The sequence below is a fragment of the Enhydra lutris genome, unplaced genomic scaffold (assembly GCF_002288905.1).
Source record: "Enhydra lutris kenyoni isolate GAN:26980312 unplaced genomic scaffold, ASM228890v2 scaffoldscaffold1, whole genome shotgun sequence".
In the NCBI taxonomy this organism is placed as follows: domain Eukaryota; kingdom Metazoa; phylum Chordata; class Mammalia; order Carnivora; family Mustelidae; genus Enhydra; species Enhydra lutris.
This window is the reverse complement of record NW_019154085.1, coordinates 103,534,699-103,552,732: the sequence shown is the minus strand read 5'-3', so window position 1 is coordinate 103,552,732 and position 18,034 is coordinate 103,534,699. Positions and strand designations below refer to the sequence as shown.

Here is an 18,034-nt window from a genome sequence, read left to right as displayed (position 1 = left end):
AGTTGAAAAACAAAACTCCAAGCATGAGATGCTTTTTGCTGTTGAAAATGATTTGTAGTGAAGTTGTTTTCTGACCATGGTTCTTTTCTTTGGAAGGCTCTTTTCATGGGCTCAAGGCCGTCTTTTGGTTATTGTTCCCAAGAAACGGTTTTTAGCCACTAGACTGCTTTGTGCACATGGGTTTCTTTTTCCTTTTTGCCCCTATCCAGTAAGACAGTTCTGCTTTAGTGGAAAAGCTTGGCTACCTAATAGGTCGGCGTCCTGCCTTTTAGAGATGGGTGGCTGTGACCACATCTGCAGTGTAAACAGGCCTGTCTTTCTAGGGAGTTGACATCCTGGGGAAGGTTAACAGGGCAGCCATGCAGCCCAGCAGGGACAAAGGAAGCCATGTAAGCCCTTGTTACTTAAGAGTGTCTGAGGATCAACACCATGCATGTCACCTGGGAGTTTATTAGAAATGCAGAGGCTCAGCCTCGCCCCAGATCAGTGACTCAGAGCCTATGTTGGAACACGGTCCTTACTGAGACTCCTGGTGCACATTCTAGTTTGAAAAACACCACTGCTCTAACCTACATTCAAAGCCGCAGCCTTCTGACGGACCGCAGCACAGACACTGCTTCCTCCAGGAAGCCTTCCCTGGACTCCCCCAGCTTTGGCCTGAGTGTTCTTTCATACACACAGTGGATGCCCCCCACCCTCGCCACACTGTCACCTGGATCTCATCTGGCCTTCCTTGCCTGTTGCTGTAGGTATGCATACCTGTCCTTCCCCAGAGGTGAGCTCTAACCCAATCATTCTGTGCTCGCCTTGCCTATTGCCTGACTCAGAACAAGGACCAATCGGAAGGCTCATGGAGCCAGTGAATGAATGAGTGAGCAAGTGATGAGTAGGACAGAAATAAAAGCTTGAAATTCACAGAAGGTTAGGTGTTTATTTTTTGCTGCTGCTTAGACAAGCTCTACAAGGTCAACACAAAATACACAGACTATTTCAATGGCATTGATTTTAAACATCAACCTCAGACCACAGCATTTAGGATTTCCGGAGCACAATGGTTCAGGCACTGTTGTACCCAGAGGCACATAGAGTTTACCAGGGTGAAAGGGAGTGACTCGCTCTCATGGGGATGCTGTTGCCAGCTGCCTGGTGAGGTAAGGAAGAGCAGCAGACACCAGATCAAGCCCAAGTGCATAGCGCACCCTGCCTTTCATGAGCTGATTGTCCAGCTGGTGGGTGGGCAGGTCCTCTACTACACCTGTTCCCTCCTGCCACCCACCTTGGAACCAGTTCCTTCCCCTGGGAGCACCTGCGGCAGAAGGTGGGCAGGGGGAAGGGGAGGAAGCATACTGGATTTTGCTGAAGGTCAGCATCTTTGGTATAAGGAAATTCCCTGGGGCCCAGGGAGGGTTAGAGAAGGCAAGCAGCCAATACAGACTGGGGTTGAGATCCCTGGTGGATCCCGGGTGCCCCTGTTCTCCCTGCTTCCCACCAGCAGGAAATGGATGGGCCCTCAGTTTGTGAAGCAAATGTTGGAACCTGTGCTTCGCCCGCCTCCTTTTCAGCAAGCCTCTCCGAGGATCGGGGCCCATTTGGAAGACAAGTTTCTGCCACTCAGCCTTGAAGCAGCAGATGGAAAACATCTGCAGGAAGCAGACAGCTTCGCCTGCACCGCCTTCCCTCCATCAGTCACTGGCCTAATGAGATATCCTTGCACTTGGCTTTATCCCCCCCCTTTTCACTAAAGGACGCTTACGTGCTCTACAGACATGAAGAGCTCATGAAGCCTCCCTGGGGGGTGGGGGGGCAGGGGGCCCCCTCTTCTTGCAGCATGGTCTTGTCAGCCTTTGCTGGCTCAACTCTCTGTTCCTGAGATCCCCTCTGGCCCAGAAGACCTGAGACATGAGCATGACCAGCATTCCCCATTCAGAGCAGAATTCAGCATTTGCCTCACTTGTATCTTCCATTGGGACTTCATCCCCTCTATGTTCAAAGCTGCTTTTTTTGTGGAGGTGACAAGATCATCCTGGTTCTAGAGGCAGGGGTGGGGGTGGGGGTGGGGGGAGGAGGGCTCAGCCAAAAACAGCTGTTTCGCCACAGGGGACATAAAAGAGGTTTTGGTAGGAACGAGCAAGAGATGGTATGGGATTTGAGGCCACATGTCCCATGACCCTGTCTGTGGTGCAGTCTCTTGTGCTTTGGGGCAGAAGCACTTCAAGTCTGTAGCTTTGGTAGAAAAGACCCTCCCGATGATTTTGACCCGCCTGGGGTTGGTGGGGGGGTAAGGGAGTCCCGTCGCCCATGTTCTCCCTGTTTCCCTGGAGCAGTGGTGAACTTGGAGCCAGTCTGGTTTTCTGGCAGGTTCTTTCCCCACCAGCAGAAGACATCTGACGAGGTCCCCAATGTTTTAGGCCCAAGCCAGTGGAGACAATCAATCATCAGTCCTTCATGCCCTGGGCCCAGGAAAGCCTCAGCTGGGATGCCCAGCGCTGTCTGCCTTGTTTTCCCCTCCTTCTCCAGCTGACTTCCAGAGGGCCTGATCTGGGCCTTCCTAAGAGATATCCAAACTACTGATCTGAAAGGTGAGAAGGCACAGTGGTTTAACGAACGGTCATCAGCAACTAAAAGGAGGGAAAGAAATTACACTTGTTCTCAAGATAGTTCATTAGTGGCTCCCAAACGGAGGTGACTTCACACTCCCACAAGAGATCAATGTGCTTCCACTGTTGGGGACTTAGGACTTCCAGGGAAAAAAACTCTCCCCAGCTCACGGAGGACAAGGGAGATCAGCTTGGGCCCCGTCCCCCGCCCCCTCCTACCTGGCAAAGGAGCCCTCGACAGTTGGCTCCAGGGTTCAGCCAGCAGGCTCACCCCCAGGCTCACCCCCCAGGGGCTCCCGCCTGACCTCTGGCTGCTGCCCAAGGTGAGTGAGGGAGGAGGCCAGCCCCTGCTCTGCCTGCTGGGTCTCAACTCTTTAGCCCTGTGCACTGAATCGGCTCCAGGTTGAGCTCTTATCTGCCCCCTTAGAGCCCCAGCTCTGCAAAAGCCTTGGGGAAAGCAGCAAAAAGGGAGTGGGGACATAAGCAGATCGAATCCACCAAGGTACAAGCCTCTCACTGCCCTTTTTCACTGCAAAGAGGGTGCGTCCGTCTCTGCAGAGATCCCAGCAGGGTGAGCGGCCGGCCTAACAACTGTCACTGGCTTTTTAAATCTACAAGTTGAAATCTCAAGAGACTCAACTTTTTAACTAAGTGAGTATAAATGCAAATCCCGTTATATATATGAAATCTACACGAACACCTATGTCACACCCGCGTGTGTGCCCTTCTGAGTATTACACCGCGTACATCAGGGTCCCAGGAATTCAGACGCCCAACCACCGCTCTGCGCCCAATTTCACCATACCGCACCATCCAGAAAAGCAGTCCTGACAGGCCCAGGGGTACTGTCTGGCCCGCGTCTGGTTTCTGGGGCCGGAGGCAGGCACCTCACACGTGGCTCGTCTTCTGGGCCAAGGTGTGGTCCATTGTCAGAGTAAACTTGACGCCACCATCCTTCTCCCAGCCCCTCCGGATTCTGGAGAGCTTGCGGCGGAAGTAGGGGAGCAGGAAGAGGCCTTTGGCCAGGATCACGACGCAGGGCACCAGCAGCGTGAGCGTGAACGTGGGAGGCAGGTAGAACTTGTAATGGCTATCTTCGAAGGCGCGGGTCCAGCCGTAGGTGAGTGTGTGCAGGGTGCTCAGCACCAGGGCCACAAAGCCCAGAGTGGACTGCGGGAGAAAGGAAAGGTTAGGGACAGGCTGGTGACACGTGGTGATTCCTCCAAGCGCTTGTCTGCCTGCCCGGCCAAGGGAGAGGAAGGAGGGCTGCTTTGGTAGTTGAGACTGTGGGTTCGGATCCCAGCCCCGTCACTCCCTCTGTGCAGGACCTTAGCACTACCTAAACTCTGAGAGCCTCAGTTTCCCCAGCAGAAAAATGAAAATAATGTCTCTATCCTGCAGGAGTGTGAGGATCGAGGGAATCATGAGGATCTGATAAAAGTGATGCTGCTTTTCCCCAAACTGTGTTATTTGTACCTCTGGTGGCTGCCAGGGGAAGGAGACTTGAGATGGAATGAAGTTCAACAATGTTTAAAAAATTTTTTACAAGTTTTATGCATAGTTTCATGTACACTAGAGTCACAGGTGTCTGCCAGCAGACCAAAGCCAGAATTTCACCAATCATATTTGGCCTAAGATGAGGCCAGATAAAATAGTGGATTGGTTTCAAGTTGATTGAAACATGAACACAAAGTAACAAGCATACTCCGTGTGTGGATCTGGCACCACGAGTGAGGGCGGCTTCAAGTCTGCGGGCCAGGTAACCTGACACCATCTGGGAAGCCTGGCTTTAGAGCATCATGTAAATGCTCTTGGTGGGGGCTGGTCCCCCACCCACCCACACCTTGACTCATCAACACCTCAGATGGAAACCCCACCAGGTTCCTCTCTTGCCTGGAATGGAGTGGATACTGTGCGGAGACCGAGACCATCACAAACCTAAACGGAAGCGGTTTACACCATCTTGCGAGGAAGGCGAGTGTGCCAGCCCTTGAGCCTCAGGCGGGCTTCTGTGTACCCACCCACTCCAGCCAAGGCCTCTCTTCATCGCCGAGAGGGCTACACAGTCCTGACTTCCCATGGGAGCTGGGAAGTCCTGATCTATAGCTCTAGCCTGGGAATCTCTAGCAGTTTCTTGTGGACCACAAGCGAGGCATTCCAGAGTCTACTCCAATGACACTGTGACCCCTGGGCAAGACACTAACTGAGCCTCAGTGACAAGTCAGTGGTCCCCAGAGCTAAAGCTGGAGATGTGGGGGAAGCGCTGTCCAGATGGGCCAGGGTTGATGGAGAGCATGGGGCACTCAAGAGGCGGGGCACAGAGGCACAGAGGAGAGGCACTGGGCGCATTGAGGAACCACGGAGAGATCTGGGGCAGGAGAGCCCTGTGTTTATTACATAAGGAATGAAAATAGCAGTGACTCATCAAGCCATGAACACGTATGCGTTTTCTCCAAGGAGACGCTGGAAGGGTTCAACTGAAATGTGGCAGTATGATGGTACCTCGGGGTACTCTTCATAGGCTGGCTTGCAGCCTCCCACAGGGAAGCTACAGCTGGGCCTCCTGGATGTCCTTCCAGCCCTGCTTGTCAGCACCGATCCAGGGCTCGGCTGAGAGACATGGTCTTGCTTGTGCTTCCCTTCAGGCACGGTGCTAAGTGGGTCTGATTCTGCTACCTGGCCTCATTCTCACTCCTCCCTTGCATGGGGGACGCCTTGCTTACCCCCATTCCAGTACAAACACCAGGATGGTCAACCTCGGTCCGTGGAAGAACACTGTTTGGAAGAAGTACCTGAAATACTTTTATGAAAAAAACAAACATTTTCTAATGGCTCTACACTCTACATTCATAGACAGGTTCCCAAGTACAGCATTTTTGACCGCTAAAAAATACTAGGTGCTAAGAGATCCCCAGTTTCTGGCCTTCCTAGCCATCTCCGTGTTTTCTTTCTTGGCTTTTAATAACTTCTGAGATGTTTTTATCCCGTCTTTAATAATTTCCTGTTGGGAAGAGCCATAGTTGGCTCTGGGCTACTACCCACACAGTCAGGTCATATTAAAATGGTCAGCCCCCAAAACGAAGGCTCCCTGGCTGGGAGTCACAACCAGATCCTTGTCACTTCCAGAGGACTCTATCAGGAATTTCAAATCTCCTCTCAACTTCTGACCCACACCAACTTTGTCTAAGTTCTGATCTATTGATATTGAAGACTGGGGTTAAGAAGGTCTCCAACACTGAGGAAAGATTCGGAATTAATATGCAGACTATATAGAGAACTCCCAAACTCAACAACAGAAAACCAAACACCCCAACTCAAAAACAGGTTAAGTACTTGAATAGAAATTTCTCCAGGGAAGTCCTATGGATGGCTAAGAAGCATGCAAAGAGATGCTCGACATCACTCATCCTCAGGGAAATGCAGGTCCAACCCACAGTGAGATGTTGCCTCACACCCATGAGGATGGCTACGGTCAAAAAACCCAGAAAACACGTGTTGAGAGGATGTGGAGAAATCAGAAGCCTTACGCACTATGAATGGGTGTGGCTGCTGTGCAAGGCGGGGGCAGGGGAAGAGGGGCTCCGCAATAAATTGAAAATACAATTATCACTCACTTCGGCACTCCGACTTCTCATGTACCCCCAAGGAATGGGAAGCAGCATCCTGAAGAGACATGTGGATACCCCATATTCCCAGTAGCCAAAACACGGAGGCAGCCCCAGTGCCCACCAGCAGAAGAATGGACAAGGGAAATGAGCTATTTCTAAACAGTGGAATATGAAGAGGAAGGCAGTTCTGACACCTGGTGGGACATGAACGAACTTAAGAACCTGATGCTACGTGAAATCAGCCGGGCATGAAAAAGACAAATACTGTAGGATTGCACTTATGTGAGGCGGTGAAGTCATAGAGACTGGGGCTGGGGGGAGCGGACAGTGGGGGTTAGTGATTCATGGGGACAGAGCATCAGTGTTGCAGGACGGGACGAGCTCTGGAGATGGACGGTGGGGACAGCTGCGCCACAGTGGGGATGGACTTAGTATTGCTGAACTGTACACTTCATGGCTAAGAGAGTATACTTTGTGTTATGTTATTTTACTGTAATAAAAAGAAACTGAGAGGGGAGGAAAGGTCCCCAGCACTGACCATCAGGAATAAAACTTGAACAAGCTGGACAACCACCCTGATGCTCTTCAACTAGCTGCCCGCCCAGCCGCCCGGCCCCAAACCCTTGCTCCCCTTACTCACATGGATTTACTGGGCTTTGCTCGGATGGCTGGGAAGCCTATTACTCCTGAGTCTGAGACTGTGTTTTTCAAATCTGGCTTCATGGTATAATCACGGGGACCTTGGGAAAAACAGGAATGCCCAAGCCTGGCCGGCAAATGCACTTGAGATTGGCTTGGGGTGGGGCTCCCGCATCATTAGCTTTTAGGAATTCAGCGACAATGCTCATGCACAGTAAGGACTCAGAACAACTGGTTAAGAGACTCTCCTCACGGAAGCCTTTCCAGTGTCAGGGATGAGAAGCCCGTGTGTGTGCCCCCCTGCCCAGGCTACAGATTACGATGGACCTGATCCTATATATCCTTCCACAAAGATCCACTGAGCCCTTGATGGGCCCACATTCTGCACTTGGGGCTTCCTCAGATGCTGAAGCAACAAGAACCCACCCAGGCCAAGGGAGCGAGCCCTGGTGGTCCCCGGGGAGGCCTCAGTATTTCCCTTAGTGACATGCCCTGGAGCTCCAGGGTTTGACCCACGTGGACCACCGTCCCTAGCCCCTAATTTGGAGGGATGGATTGTGCCAGACAATGTGGATGTGCGCTGGGAGGGCACCGAGATAGCGGCTCCCATTCCCACATCGCCATCCTTTTGCCATCCCAAATTCCACAGTGACAGATGGCAGGAAGCCCCAGCCTTGGGCTAATGGTCTACAGAGAGGGCTAACAGCCAAAGATCAGACAGTAACAAAGGGCCTTTGGACTTTGTAATCCCAATGGGACGCCTGGATGGTTCCAGTGAGTTCATTTTCCTAAAACGCTCTCCTTGGAAACAATATGAAAATCCCACACTGCCCTGCCCCCAACCTCGACAACCCCTGAACTCACCAAGCTGAGGTCATTTACATTGTATGTAAGCTTGTTAGCAAAAAAGAAACAGCCAGGTTGCCAGTGTCTCTTGCTCCTGGTCAATTACTGTGGCATAGAGGGGCTGCGGACAGTCATTCATGAAGCTGGGGTCAGAGATGGTCTCTGTCATTATTTTAGGCAGGTGGCTGGCGTGGGCAAGGTCACGGGAAGTCCCTCTCACTCTGGGGCAGAACTGAGCTGCTAGAGCAGAACCCCGATGTCTCCGAGCGGCCCTGACCTGGCAATTCGGCAACCCGACAAAGCTTAACTGGCTAACTTCGAGCAGTCAGCATAGCCGGGACCAAACCAAAGCCGTACAGCCGTTAACCACAAACCCCCAGATTTAAACCTGGGGAACAGCCTCAGGAACAAAAGGATGAACAGAAGCACAAGTCACCACCACAGAGTCAACATGCTGTTTTGGTGGCTTTCAGCTCCCTAAATCATCAGAGACCCAGGAGTCAGGCCAAGCGCATCGGGGAGCATGGGTCTCCATGGCCAGCGGCTCAACCGTGGTGACCCGAGGTGGTCGGGTGCGGCAGCGGGAGGAGACAGGGTCCAGGCAGCCAGCTTGGGACTGAAACCCGGAATCCAGTGGCTCCGCAACCTCAGCGGTTAGCACACACGTACACCTGTCACCCAAGGAGCTCACAACAACAGACTTCTCGGGCATCTGAGTCCTGAGGTCAGGGGTGGGTCTGGGTAACTGTAATTCTCCAGAAGAGCCTTGTGACTTCAGATGTGGAGATGGTGGCGTGTAGTTAAGAATCACATTTTTCATTACTGTCCCGGACACAACCAGGTATACCACATATGTAAATACAACTACTAAATCAATATAATTGAAAAAAAAAAAAAAAAAAACCTCTCCTTAAGACATGCAAAGCCCGCTGACATTTTTGTAACATTCTGTCCTATTTCATTTTTAAAAAAGCTGGCTGTGATCCACTGAATTCATTTCACGACCCACCAGTGAGTATCGACCACAGTTTGCAAACCCAGCCCTGGACCATTCTGATGTTCAGGGCGGGAGTCTCTTGGCCTCTTGTGAACTCAGACATTGGTAGCTTAGTCAGGGATAACGGAAACGTGGCCACATACCCTAAGAATGGTAGCAAGATGCTTTCTACTTTCTTCCACATGTCGTCTCTCACCACAGCTCTGCAGGCATGAACACCTTACAGGTGAGGTGAGGTTCAGGGGGCGTTTGTCACCTGCCCATGATTCAAGAGCTGGGACGGGGGAGGCAGAGCTGGACTCCAGGCCCTGGGTGCTGACAGTTCCTCCTCCCCATATTAGCACCCTCAGGAGACAGAGCATTTGTTTTCATGGACAGAAGGTGGGCGTCTGACTTTCCCAAGTAAAACCCTGCCTCTCTACCTATCTCCCGGCCTTGCAACTTGCCTCCCCTGGCCGTGGCCGAGGGACTAACATATTTACGTTCCAGCTCTTCAGTATGTAAAGTTGCGCACGGCCCGAGAAGGTTCCAGCCCGCTTTTGCTAACAAAATCAAATCCTTGGGCTTTCTCCAGCAGCCAGAGCCCGGCTTGTAGTCTATGGCTGCTTAGTGGAGCAACTTCTCGGTGAGGGGAGCGACCTGCAGTCTGTTTTAATTGCGGATAAACCATGCACTCCAGGATACTCCAAGCAGGAACAGGAAAATCCGAGATTTGGGTGTGCGACCCAAGAGGATTAACAGCAGATAAATAAAATTCTGTTTTTCCCCCATTGCTGCTGGCATGTGTCAGCCCGGAGCATTCCTCCAGAGACCTTTGGAGATGAGCAAAGCCAGTGACGTTCAGAAACAGACATACTTCAAAAAAACCCCCCAAAACCCCAAAAAAGCCCAAACAACCACAACTGTGTTTTGTTCTAGGGAATGTAAGTGTCATCAATCGGGAACAATTCATTTGGATTGCATAAGAGCACTGCACGGTCAGTGTCCCTCTGTGAATCCTGTACTGTGTCCTCAACATACAGAGAAGAGACGTGACAGATTTGTGTTGATACTGGGGGTGGATATGAGCGCTGTTCTCTGCCCCAATCCAGTATCAATGACAGAATGTAGCATTAGTCAGCACCCCTCCACGGAGGAATGAGTTAATCCACCAACATTTGGGGGGCTGACTGAGTACTCCATATAGAGAACAGTGGGGGAATGCCAAAGCATTATGAAAATGCTCCCTGTCCCAGTCATCCTTGTAACTGAAATGTGGCTGTGCTTGTCTTGTTCCCTATCACACCGGAGGCCTACCACGGGGCCTGGCATGCAGTCACTGCCCAATAAACACTTCCCGAAAGAACACCTGCAGAAAGGCCCCGAGCCCTTTAGCAGCATTTCCTAAACCATGTCTGGTGGAATGCAGTTGCTGTTGTCTGAAAACCAGAAACAAAGCAAAAAGCCAAACCTGCAAAAGCGGGGGGAAGGAGAGTGTTCATGGTCAAAGAAGTCTGGTTAACAAGGTCGGTTTGTTGTAGATGTTACTAGAATCTTCAATGTCCCAAAAGCACACTGTGAATCTCTTAGGGAAGCAAATCTTTTCTCAAGCGTATTAGACTACAGGTCTCCTTTTCTCTGGGTGTGTCACAGGAATGGTGTCCTTTGGGACGTGCAGTTTTATCCCCTGTAAATGGGTGATCTTAATGCTCACCTCCTCTTGGGCCTAAAGGGGACAACAGAGCTGGTTGAAAGGAGGCTGCTGAGTGGTCAGCGAGCTCACTCACTGGCTCACTGACTCCTAGGCTAGACCAGTGAGATACACAATGACGGTACATCATGGAATTTTGTTTGGAAAGATCAAGAACTGTAGGAACGGAGAATGTTTTAGTTCAGGGTTCACTGTTCTGTTGTCTAATTCTTTCACATGTCTACATCTGGCTTCCCCAGATGTCCCGAGGACGAGCTTATCCTGTAGCCCCTTTATCAGGAGATGTCGGGGAGCCCTCAAGGCTTGGGAAGCCCCTGGTGTCTGACAGAGCAGTCCTGTCGCACAGATTATAAAGCCAAGAGGGTTCACGGAGGGTCAGGGCCAAGGCCAAACGGGCTGACGCTCACCAGCACAGGCAGAACTGCTTTACCTGAACAAAGCTGAACTCCCTCCAGTTGAGCGAGTTTGCAATGGAGGGCAGTGACGTGACAGCCAGCAGAGACAGTGTACCAAGGGCCAGCACTCCCAGGGAGAGGTAGATCTCCATCCGCCAGACCTCTTCCTCGATCCACAGATGACTCTTGTTGGCCAAGACCTGACGTGGGTGGAGGAAATACCATGAGCACAGCGGCAGAGGTTCGTGCCCTGGGGTGAGAGCCAGAGGGTATTGTAGGGCTAGGGAAACACCGGAATGACTAACATTCCCACCATGTCCCACATGGGCCTGGTCCTGCTCTAAGTGCTTTTCAGGCATTAGCTCACCTAATCCTCAACCCCAGAGGTCGGGGGCACTGTTATCCCCACTTTACAGATGAGGGAAATGAAGCACGAGGATCAAGTAATTTTCCCAAGGTGACACACAGGGCTGTAGATGGCAGAGCCGGGGTGGGGACCCAGGCAGTCCGGGTCTTGGCTTTCTCAAATCTTCCTGGGGTCAGTCACCCAGTACAATCAGCCATGCAGACCACCGGCTTCCACTCAGGGCACACAAAGACACACAGAGACACTAAACCCCTCCACGTTTCCTGACTCAAAGCCACCAGTTCCCGACTTCCCACTCAGTTCCCCATTTCCGCTGAGGAACAGAGTTTTGGCTCAACCATTGCCAGGCAACAGAGACTGACATCTATCACCATCACCAAGTCGTGAGTACTTATGGGGCACCTGCTGTGTGCTGAGCCCTGGGCTGCAGGGAGCCAGGGTGCCTGGCCTCCCAGAGTGCTGGGAGTCCCCACTGAGCTAGGGGTAGACACAAATCAGGGAGCCCCTGCGGGCCCAGAGGTTTCTACTGCCCACCTCCCCACTCCCAGCCCAGCCGGCACTTCCTCGTACAGCACACACACTCAAGGAAGCTTTTATTAAGGTCTTTTCATTGGAACCGTCATTTGTCAACTAGACCAGGTAGCAGAGTTCCTGGAAATCAAGGTGTTCTCTGAGAAACCCCATGAAATGCTCGTACTTTCACTCTAGCAGCAGATCAAGGAACAGTATTTTCTATTTGGAAATGTGACTCTGCCTTAGCAGGCAGGTCTCTGCTGTGCAAAACAGAATGACTCATACAAGTTTGTGAGAAACTCTTTCAGCAGGGGGAAAAAAAATAAGCCAGGCCCAGTTACCAGATATAATATTAAAAATGAGTCCAGTGGGCTGAGCGAAATTTTTGAAAAGCTGATGACACAAAGCTTAAAGAAACTGAGAAAATGGGTACTTTTCCTGCAATTGAGAAACACGATGTCTTCAGTTCTGTTTTTGGGGGAGGCTGGCTCGTGTCGGTGTCCTTAAGCCACAAAAGGACCAAGGAGTCTGGGGACTCAGGTTCATATCCTGACCGCAAGTTGTATGTGACTGTGGGCAACCCCGGGCTGGAAGAGGTGATGTCCACAGTCCCGATCCCGTAACTGGGCTTGTGTACCAAGCACACCTTGGCATTCGCGGGAGGGCTCTGACCGACACTGCCCTGCACAGGGCGGAGAGGTCTCCTGCGTAACGCAGCTCCAAGTCTTACTCACCCCTTCATGGTGTTGACAACTACCACTAAGTCAGTCAACTCACTGCAAACTGTTTGTTCTTCCAACAGACTTCATTAGTCTGCGTTTCGGTAAGATCAGGCAGTTGTCACAAGTCAGAGTCTGGATGACTACACTCACATACCACACTCGCTTGCAAAATATCTTGGTTTTTGGTTTTTGTTTTTTCCTCTAATAATTTCCACTCTGCAATGCCTCTGGGAAGCAGTGGGGTGAGGTGGACCCGCGAGCAATGGGTGGCAAGGGACCTGTGTGAGGATCTGCACCCTGGCCGCCTTCAACAGCCTGTGGGGTTCTTGCTACCTGGCCGGACCACTGTGCTGGGCTCAGGGCTCTCTGGTGCCCAGGGTCACCCACGGCTACCTGGAATGTCTATTCAGCAGCTCTACATTCCCCTGGTAATTCTCCCAGGTTCACAGCTAGTCCAGCTGGCCACCTTGAGAATGACAAGGATAGTGGTTGCCAATAGGAGACAGAATAGCTCTGTTCACATGTAGGATTTCCTTTCCCTGTGGGTTGCGGGCTCCGGCCTGAAGAACCCAGGAGCAGGAGGACCAGCTTGAGATGGTCAGTGGCATGAGCCCCTCTCCTTGTCCCAAAGGTGGTGAGAGCGTGGGGCTGACCCCCAGGCTAGCCCAGAGAAAGTGGACACAGGATGTGGAAAGGGTGGCCTTTGGTAATGAACAATGAATGGCTTCAGTCCCAAGAACTGGGTGCCATGCCAATGCTGCCACGAGGGGGCAGTCACGAGACCCTGGGCAGTCCCTTCCCTGGCTAATTGCACCACCGCCTCTTTCTGGCTGTTATCACAGAGGAAGAAAAGGACGATGTTTGTGCAGTGAGTCCCCTATGACTGGCACACAGTAGGTGATTAGCACAATAAATGGCTGGTGCTTTTTTTTTTTTTTTTAAAGATTTTATTTGTTTGACAGAGAGAGAGAGAGAGACAGACGGCAGGAACATAAGCAGGGGAAGTGGGAGACGGAAAGCAGGCTTCCCACCGAGCAGGGAACTCGATGTGGGGCTCGATCCCAGGGGTCCTGGGATCATGACCTGAGCCGGAGGCAGACGCTTAACTGGCTGAGCCACCCAGGCGCCCAGTGCCGTTGTTTTTAACAGCAGCTAGAAGTTAGACTAGTTCTTGCCCTAAGCTCTACATGTCCTCCCCCTAAGAGATACCGGGTATTGGGTTCACGGTTGCTAATTTAACAGCCGCTCCATGAAGTTCCACTGGGAATCTCTCAGGAGCCATGGACTTCAGGGGTGGAAGGCACAGTCACGGAATGGAATGGGGGCAGAAGACAGACCTATCAATGAGGGATTATGAAGAGGTGCATAATAAACATCATGGAAGTGTGGACAAAATACAGCAGATTATAGAGGTGGGTATGGGGAATGGGCAAGACAGGCAGGAGGAGCTTAACAGAAGCAGGGTTGACAAGGGAAATACAGGGGGCCTCTGGATGGCTCAGTCGTAAAGCATCTGCCTTCTGCTCAACTCATGATCCCGGGATCCCAGGGTCCTGGGATCGAGCCCCACATCGGGCTCCCTGCTCAGCAGGGAGACAGCTTCTTTCTCTCCCCAATTTGTGCTGTCTCTCTCAAATCAATAAATAAAAATCTTTAATAAAGAGAAATACAAGTTTGTCAGACAGGGTGTCCCAGGGTGGGGGGTCCGGGCCAGGAGGAATGAGCTGTGGCCAGTCAGTGGGCAACACGGGACCTGAGTGTCACAGGACCAGCGGTGGGGGAGGGGGGAGAACTCCACTGCACTGTGAAGGGTTTCTCATTACCCTGAGGACGGTGGGGGATCACTGAGCTGCTTCGCAACAGGGACAAGGTAAGATGCAAATTTTAGATTCTCCAACCGCCTGAAGGAGGGTGGTGGTAAGTGGTTGGAGAAAACAGTGTGTGGGTTAATCGTTTTCTTTGATTTTTGTTTTTGATCTTTGATTTTGATCTTGAAAAGCATTTCTAGGGAGCCACACAAGCAAATCAGAAAGCCCCGTGCAACTATTAGGTATTGTAAGGTGGTCTACTGTCGATGAACACGGTCTCAGGGACTGTGGCTAGGATACCACTCTGTTTCCAAATCTGCAGACTCAGGGGATTGAAGGGAATCGTGGAGCGTTTCCTGTGCCCAGGCTAACGGTGGTCCCTTTCCCTGCCAGGGTGGTGAGTGTTGGCTTCCCTGGAGGCCCTGTTGAGGATGGCCTGGGGACAGGCAGGAGCCTGAAGTCAGGGCTGAATACCGAGCAGCTTCATCTGCCCAGTCTCAGGGCCTGAGGCCACAGACTACCCAGCCTCTCCCCCAACTCCTTCAGGTTCCAGCTGCTGGGCTGCCCTGCCCAGTGTTGGCCTCTTCCCCGCTCCTTCCCTCTAACCCCTCCTCCTCCCCAACACTCTCACGTATGCCCTGGGTTCAGCCCCAGCTCCTTCCAGAAATCTGCAGGACAAGTGAAAGCCCGGTGCATGACAGGGCTTCACAGTCTCCAAGGGATGCTGTCCTGTGGGAGTGACAGTTGCCTGGCAACCTCCATGGTGGGGAGATGCGCCTGCAGCCCTACAGGGCTCGGCCCTCTGCGCTCTGGTTATTTGCAAACGGAGTTAATACAACATCAAGTAGAGCCTTGGCAGGGGAGAGAATGGAGAGAATGGCAATCAGAGGGCGGATGGGAGAAGGGGGGCGCAAGGGTCTGCCTTGTGCTCTAGAGGGGAGGAGGAATTACCTTCTTCTCCACCCACTGCCTGAAACACCTGCCACCAGATCTGCCACCTCCTGGGCAGCAGACATTGTGCCAATCCCTGAGAAGCCACGCAGAGCCTCCTGCTGAGCGGGGCTGGCTCATTTTAGAAGAAAATATCATCAAAGAGCATCACAAACAGAAGCAGTGGGAGAGGCCTCACTCTGCATTAGGGCCTTCAGGACAAACCAGGGGGCTGTGACCTGCTGAAGGTCAAGGTCTCTGTTCTAATTAGTGATGCCGGAGAGCAAGAGTTTAGGGCTCTGGCCTTCAGGCGTTTTCACCACCCTACTCCCACTGCAGAATCAGGACAGCAACAGACAAGCTGGGTCTTATGCCATTCTGCAGCCTCAGGGCCTGGCAGAGTTGGTGCTCAGGGAATGAATGAGTGAATGACCTGAGTTCTGGGATCATTTACTCAACTGTTCATTTGGACTTAGTTTCCCCCAAATAAAGCAGTAAGGATCTAAGCAAGGATCTGAAGTCAAACGACTGGATCTGAATCCCAGCTCAGCTACTTTGTGTGACTTTGGTCAAGTGACTTAACCTCTCTGTGCCTCCATTTGCTCACCTATAAAATAAGGGTAGCCTAGCACGTGCATTAGAGGAATGAGGGTTAAATGAATTCCTGGGGAGTCCATGAAGCACTTAGGATGGTGCCTGGAATGCAGCATGTTGTTTTTCAAGTTTTGTGCCCTATTATTTTTCCCTTCTTCTCATTTCCAGTGGACGTCTTGCTTCTCCGCCTGCAGTCTGGGGTTCTTCCTTTCTCTTGGGAAAGCCTCAGCCCACAGATGCAATGATGCCAGATGTCCGTGGGTAGGGAAGGATGGGGACACTTGGGAAACTACCAGCAGGGGATCCCCAAGAGTGAATGGGGGGCTGAGGTCCATGGTCCTCTGGAAGTGGCCCAGACTTGCCTCCAGGTCCCGTTCTGGGAGGTTGCTGGGCTTCTGGGGTATGGCTACATGGTGGGTCTACCTGAGGAGATCCCTGTCTCCCACGCGAGAACAGGAACTGCAGGGGCCATCTGGGCTGGAATGAGGGTCTCACTGGCACCTGGGCCAAACTCCAGTGGGTGACTAGTGTCCTGCAGTGCGAAGGACCCATGTGCCTGGCCAGGGACTAGAGGTAGCATTAGCACATGGTAGGGGAAAGAAAGGCAATGTTGCTTATAGACTGGAGCCTGGGACTCAGAATCAGGCCCTGTAAGCTTTGTAAACCAGGGGGATCATCAGGGGGCCCTTTTCTGTGGGTACAGGTGCCCACTGGTGCTGCCTGTGTTGCTACCTAGCTTGGCCTAAAGGCCCTCCATTCCCCAGGAATCCTGCTGGCAAAGAGCACCATAGGGTTTCCTAAATGAATGAATCATTAACACTTCTCCCCAGTCCCCCAACTCCCCAGCTTGCTTCTGCGGTCTTCCCCACCTCACCTGATGGCGACTGCCTCCATCCAGGTGCTCAGGCCAAAAACCCAGAGTCATCCTTGACCATCCCACATACCTTCTATTTCAAAATGCTGTGCACTTTGGCTTCAAAATTTGCCTTCAATACTTTCTTGCCCTCTGCTGCTCCCACCTTACTCCGGGCCCCTATGACTTCTCATCTGGGCTCCTACGCGGGCACCCAGTGGGTCTCCTGGCATGTGCCTTTGCCCCCTGCGGCCTGTTCTCCCCACAGCAGCCAGAGCAGGCCAGCTAAAACATTAGGCAGAGAATCTCCCCTCCTCAAAACCCTTCCCTGGCTCCCCGCTTCACTCAGAGCCCAAGGCCAAAGCCCTTCCTCTGCCTTCAGGGCCTCCCCGGTCTGGCTTCAACTACTCAGGCCTAGCCCACCACCCTCGCTGGTCTCTTGGATGCTCCCACCGGAGAGCCTCTGCTCTGGCTGCTCCCTGGGCCAGCTGGCCGCTCTCAACCTCCTTCCGCCTCTGCTCACCTGTCACCACCTCAGCAAGGCCTCCCTTCTAACCAGCTTTAAGACAGTTCCCCCACTCTCCCCTGCTTGGCTTTTCTCCTTAGCACCCAGGTCCTTCTGCGGAACCTCTGAAACTGTCCTGTGCCCATCCCCCCCACTGCTCCCAGCCTTGGGCTGTATCCCCCAGCATCGACACCACCCCGCCTGGCTCACCAGTCCTCGGCATCTCGTGCAGCCGCCCCGGCAGGACCCCGCGGGCTGGGGGTGGGGTGGTGGCTACACACGTAGGCCGTACCTGTTTGATGGCGAGGTTGACCACCTCGTAGCGGTTGACGCGGCCCAGGGGCAGGCAGAAGCTGTAGAGCGCGTGCAGCGCGGCGCAGAAGAAACTCAGCAGGCCTATCTGCTTGCGGTGCTGCAGCCAGTGGTCCAGCCAGTCCGGGAAGCGGCGGTACTTGGTGCCACGGCGCAGCTGCAGGGCGGCCGCCAGCACGCCGGGCAGGTACACCAGGGACAGCAGCACATAGGCCACGCACGGCAGCGTCGTGTTGACCACGGACACGGGCAGCTTGTAGAACTTGCTCTTGCCATCCCGCACATAGGGCTGCAGGACGTCCCGGACAAAGTTGTAGACGTAGAAGAAGATGAAGAGCCCCAGGGCCAGGAGGGCGGGCACCTTCCAGCCTGGGAGAAGGCGCAGGGGCATGGCTTCCACCTCCCGGGCGGAGACCAGGGACCCCATGTCCACAGGCATGAAGCCCATGGCCTGCACCATCTCCGAGACCGCCCGCTTGGCTTCCGGGTGGTCACTGCAGATGGGCACCTGTGGCAGGAGGTAAGGGGAGAATCAGACGGGGTCACAGGCCACAGGGGTGAGCAGGGACTGGGGGGCAGTGTCTCCACACAGCTCCTCACTGAGCAGCAGAGGAAGTTGAGGCCACGGAGCCACAGCACAGAAGGTGGCTCTGACTCC

At 52.9% G+C, this 18,034-nt stretch overlaps 1 protein-coding gene across 3 annotated transcripts in view; it reads right to left on the bottom strand.

Annotated features, from left to right (window-relative positions):
* Positions 1 to 2,043: 2,043 nt before the first annotated feature.
* LOC111142840 (STEAP3 metalloreductase) overlaps positions 2,044 to 18,034 on the bottom strand; it is a 47,210-nt gene continuing 31,219 nt past the window's right edge. For all 3 annotated transcript variants that reach the window (XM_022496171.1, XM_022496189.1, XM_022496180.1), the window contains exons 3-5: positions 17,357 to 17,884; positions 10,808 to 10,972; positions 2,044 to 3,767 (exon numbers count right to left, since the gene is read on the bottom strand). In XM_022496171.1, the coding sequence (XP_022351879.1) occupies positions 3,486 to 3,767; positions 10,808 to 10,972; positions 17,357 to 17,884 (975 nt within the window). In that variant the 3' untranslated portion in view covers positions 2,044 to 3,485. The remainder of the gene's footprint in view (positions 3,768 to 10,807; positions 10,973 to 17,356; positions 17,885 to 18,034) is intronic.